Genomic DNA, 5,000 nt, shown 5'->3' on the forward strand with positions numbered 1-5,000 from the left:
CCTGTCTGTCTATCTGCCTGTCTCATCACCTGTCTGTCTGTTTGTTAGTAGTTGCAGACTAACTAGAAACTAAGTAACAAATTGCCTGTGTGTGTGTGTGTGTGTGCGTGCGTGCGTGCGTGCGTGCGTGCGTGCGTGCGTGCGAGTGTGTGTGTGTGTGTGTGTGTGTGTGTGTGTGTGTGTGTGCAGGATGTTCGAGGACCTGGACGACTCTCTCTGTGCTCTGGAGTCTCAGGTGGTGGGCAGGGCCGGGCGGAAGGGGCGTGGCCTGGAGGAGGGGGCGGAGCCCAGCCTGAGTGTGGGACAGTTTGTTCTGTGTCACTGGTCAGATGGACTGTACTACCTGGGCAAGATCCAGAGGGTGGGACACACACACACACACACACACACACACACACACTCAGACAGACACACACACACACACACACACACTCACACACACACACACACACACACACACACACACACACACACACACTCAGACACACACACACACACACACACACACACTCAGACAGACACTCACACACACACACACTCAGACACACACACACACACACACACACACACACACACACACACAGATCTGGTAGCCTGATGTCCACAAGTGTCAGCCAATCAGGTGTAGGCAGGTCCCACTGCATTCTGGGTGTTGTAGTTTTTATTCTCTGTTTGCGTTCAAAATAACCACAACGAGGTTTAAATCTCTGTGCTCTGATTGGCTGTGTTAGATTTCTGTGTGCTGATTGGTCGACAGGTCAGCCCTCCCAGACAGAGCTGCTTTGTGACGTTCGAGGACAACTCCAAATTCTGGGTTCTGTGGAAGGACATCCAGCATGGTGAGACTGTGTGTGTGTGTGTGTGTGTGTGTGTGTGAGCTTCTCTGTCACAAACACTATTTCCTGTGTGCTGATGAATCATCATGCACTTCCTGTCTCTGCAGCGGGAGTTCCGGGGGAGGAGCCTCGGTGCTCGGTGTGCCGGGGGGCGGAGTCAAACTGCGACAGCCAGGAAACTCAAAACAACCAAATCCTCATCTGTGGCAAGTGTGGCATCGGTGAGTCAGACACGCCCTGCTCGTTAACCTGCTGACTCGTTAACCTGCTGACTCGTCAACCTGCTGACTCGTCAACCTGCTGACTCGTCAACCTGCTGACTCCTGTCTGTCTGTCTGTCTGTCTGTCTGTCTGCAGGTTTCCATCAGCAGTGCCATATTCCTCCAGTAGAGGGCAGCAGTGAGCTCAGTCCCTGGTTCTGTAGACGCTGCATTTTTGCCCTGGCTGTCAGGGTAAACACACACACACAGACACACACACACACACACACACACACACACACACACACAGACTGATTCACATCACTTCAGTATATTTGTATTATTATTGTACTGTCACATAACAATAACAGAAGTATTATAAAATTTCCTTTGACATTATTCACCCAGGGGTCTGTCTACCTGTCTACCTGTCTGTCTACCTGTCTGTCTGTCTGTCCTCCTGCAGAAAGGGGGCGCTCTAAAGAAAGGCCCTATAGCCAAAGCCCTGGCAGCCATGAAGCAGGTGTTGAGCTACGATCCTGAAACTCTGGACTGGGACTCTCAGCACCGGACCAATCAGCAGCAGTGTTACTGCTACTGCGGAGGCCCCGGAGAGTAAGGACCAATCAGACGACTCGGAATCTGGGTGTGGTCCGGGCGATCGGATCACGACCTGCCTGAAACGAGCTTTAGTGGTTTTTAAATTCCTGCGGGACAGTGACACTGGAGATCAAAAGAGAACTGTGTCATGTTGGGTGAGAGCAGGACGGGGTCAGCTGACATGAAGCAGGACGGGGAACAACTCGCTCTTCCATTTGTACAAGAAGTCACCTGTGGGGCGCAGAGGAGGCAAAACACCTAGCGGGACAGTGCAGACAGGACAGTTCAGGGTGGGACAGTTCAGGGCGGGACAGTTCAGGGCGGGACAGTTCAGACAGGACAGTTCAGGGCGGGACAGTTCAGGGCGGGACAGTGCAGACAGGACAGTCCAGGGTGGGACAGTTCAGACAGGACAGTTCAGGGCGGGACAGTTCAGATAGGACAGTTCAGGGCAGGACAGTTCAGGGTGGGACAGTTCAGGGCAGGACAGTTCAGGGTGGGACAGTTCAGACAGGACAGTTCAGGGCAGGACAGTTCAGGGTGGGACAGTTCAGACAGGACAGTTCAGGGTGGGACAGTTCAGGGCGGGACAGTTCAGACAGGACAGTTCAGGGTGGGACAGTTCAGGGTGGGACAGTTCAGGGCAGGACAGTTCAGGGTGGGACAGTTCAGGGCAGGACAGTTCAGGGTGGGACAGTTCAGACAGGACAGTTCAGGGCAGGACAGTTCAGGGTGGGACAGTTCAGGGCGGGACAGTTCAGGGTGGGACAGTACAAACTGTCCTAGATCTTGTCTGTTATAAATCCAGGACAGTGACTTACCTTACAGGTGTGCTTGTTAATCTGATTAATATTCATGAGGCTGTGGCGGGACACAGGTGTCCGTCCTGCTCTGGGTCTGTTCAGGTGAGGAGTTTTAAAAATCAGCAGAACGAGTGAAGAGACGCGGTTTGTCTGAAGGCAACATGCTAGCCTGTTGTTAGCGCGCTAACGGCTAGCCTGTTGTTAGCACGCTAACACTCTGGTAGACCTAGTTGGTTTGTTGTAGGGGAACACCTGACCTTTGACCTTTCAGTCAGGGTTTCTAACGTGTGTGTGTGTGTGTGTGTGTGTGTGTGTGTGTGTGTGTGTGTGTGTGTGTGTGTGTGTGTGCGTGCAGGTGGTACCTGAAGATGCTGCAGTGCTTCAGGTGTCAGCAGTGGTTCCATGAGGCCTGCACTCAGTGTCTGCAGGACTCCATGATGTTTGGAGACAGGTACCACAACTCCTCCTCTCCCGCAGGTTCCACCTGTTCTTGTGCGCGTTGTGTCATAAAGGTTCCTCCTCCCGCAGGTTCTACCTGTTCCTGTGCGCGGTGTGTAATAAAGGTTCGGAGTACGTGCGGCGCCTGTCCCTGCGCTGGGTGGATCTGGTCCACCTGGCGCTCTACAACCTCGGCGTGAGCAGCAAGAAGAAATACTTTGAGCTGGACGAGATCCTGAACTTCGTCTCCACACACTGGGACCACTTCCAGCTGGGCAAGGTACTGGACCGGACTGGACTGGACTGGACTGGACCGGACTGGACTGGACTGGACTGGACTGGACTGGACTGAACTGAACTGGACTGGACTGGACTGGACTGGACTGGACTGGACTGGACTGGACTGGACCACGTCTGAGGTTGAATTGAGCTCCTTGTTTATTTATTGTCAAAAGGATCCCCATTAGCTGTGACAAAAGAAGGACGAGCTAGTCTTCCTGGGGTCCACAAGGGAAAGAAAAGAAAAGAAAAGAAAAGAAAAGAAAAGAAAAGAAAAGAAAAAAAATCACATAAGAGTAACAATGTAAAAGCAAAAGCAGTAAAACATTGTAGACAACATTATAAACATCACATCATTTTGGGCAGTTTGTAATTTCTTTATTTGACCTTTAGATGCAGATGACCATACAGGTGCACAATAATCCAGGTGACATAAAATTAAAGATTTAGCCACCTGTCCCACAATGTGTGTAGGGCCATAAGACAGACATGTCCTCACCATGGAGATACCACAACCCATTTTCTTCACTATGCTATTAATGTGTTCTGCCCATGAAAGCTGACTGTCAATTATTGTAATTTTACTTTATCTACCTGTTCTATAGGTTCCCCCGCCAAGTTCAGACGCATTTTTGGTGTATATGACAATTTATGATTTGACCCCAAGATAATTGATTTGGTTTTTGAGATGTTTAACACCAACTTATTTAGTTTTATCCAATCAAATACTATATTGATAAAACACTGTTCAGCTCACTGACAGTATTAGCAGCATAATATAATGTAGAATCATCAGCATACATTTGTACAGTTGCTTTATGCAAAACTCATGGTAAATCATGTGTGAATATTGCATATAAGAGTGGTCCCAGGCAGCTCCCTTGTGGGACCCCACTGTCCAAGACCTTGAGTGAGACCAGCTGCCAGTGTAATAAACCCTCTGCGTCCTACCTGTGAGATAACTTTTCATAAATCGGATGGCGGTTGGTCTGAATCCATAACATTCTAGTTTGCCGATGAGTAGATTGTAATCTATAACATCAGGTGCCGCACTAAAATCCAGTAATACTGCACCAGTCATCTTTGAATTATCCATATCCCTCAGCCAGCCATCTGTCAATCTGTCATCACTGTGTTCAGCCATTACTGTCAAAATAATCCAGCCTCTCCATCCTCTCCATCACTTTACTGAGAACTGGGAGAACAGTTATAGGCCTACTGGGAGAACAGTCACAGGCCTACTGGGAGAACAGTTACAGGCCTACTGGGAGAACAGTTACAGGCCTACTGGGAGAATAGTTACAGGCCTACTGGGAGAACAGTTACAGGCCTACTGGGAGAATAGTCACAGGCCTACTGGGAGAACAGTTACAGGCCTACTGGAGAATAGTTACAGGCCTACTGGGAGAATAGTTAGTCACAGGCCTACTGGGAGAATAGTTAGTCACAGGCCTACTGGGAGAATAGTTACAGGCCTACTGGAGAATAGTTAGTCACAGGCCTACTGGGAGAATAGTTAGTCACAGGCCTACTGGGAGAATAGTTACAGGCCTACTGGAGAATAGTTAGTCACAGGCCTACTGGAGAATAGTTAGTCACAGGCCTACTGGGAGAATAGTTAGTCACAGGCCTACTGGGAGAATAGTTACAGGCCTACTGGAGAATAGTTAGTCACAGGCCTACTGGGAGAATAGTTAGTCACAGGCCTACTGGGAGTATAGTTACAGGCCTACTGGAGAATAGTTAGTCACAGGCCTACTGGGAGAATAGTTACAGGCCTACTGGAGAATAGTTAGTCACAGGCCTACTGGGAGAATAGTCACAGGCCTACTGGAGAATAGTTA

General features: G+C 49.6%; 1 protein-coding gene across 1 annotated transcript in view; it reads left to right on the forward strand.

The window, feature by feature from the left end:
- Positions 1–5,000, forward strand: part of phf19 (PHD finger protein 19) — an 11,543-nt gene that overhangs the window by 1,176 nt on the left and 5,367 nt on the right. Inside the window, exons 2-8 of the mRNA XM_030059407.1 lie at positions 190–361; positions 758–839; positions 944–1,057; positions 1,194–1,288; positions 1,503–1,651; positions 2,795–2,890; positions 2,968–3,157. Of these exons, the coding sequence (XP_029915267.1) occupies positions 191–361; positions 758–839; positions 944–1,057; positions 1,194–1,288; positions 1,503–1,651; positions 2,795–2,890; positions 2,968–3,157 (897 nt within the window). The 5' untranslated portion in view covers position 190. The remainder of the gene's footprint in view (positions 1–189; positions 362–757; positions 840–943; positions 1,058–1,193; positions 1,289–1,502; positions 1,652–2,794; positions 2,891–2,967; positions 3,158–5,000) is intronic.

The sequence above is a fragment of the Myripristis murdjan genome, chromosome 9 (assembly GCF_902150065.1).
Source record: "Myripristis murdjan chromosome 9, fMyrMur1.1, whole genome shotgun sequence".
In the NCBI taxonomy this organism is placed as follows: domain Eukaryota; kingdom Metazoa; phylum Chordata; class Actinopteri; order Holocentriformes; family Holocentridae; genus Myripristis; species Myripristis murdjan.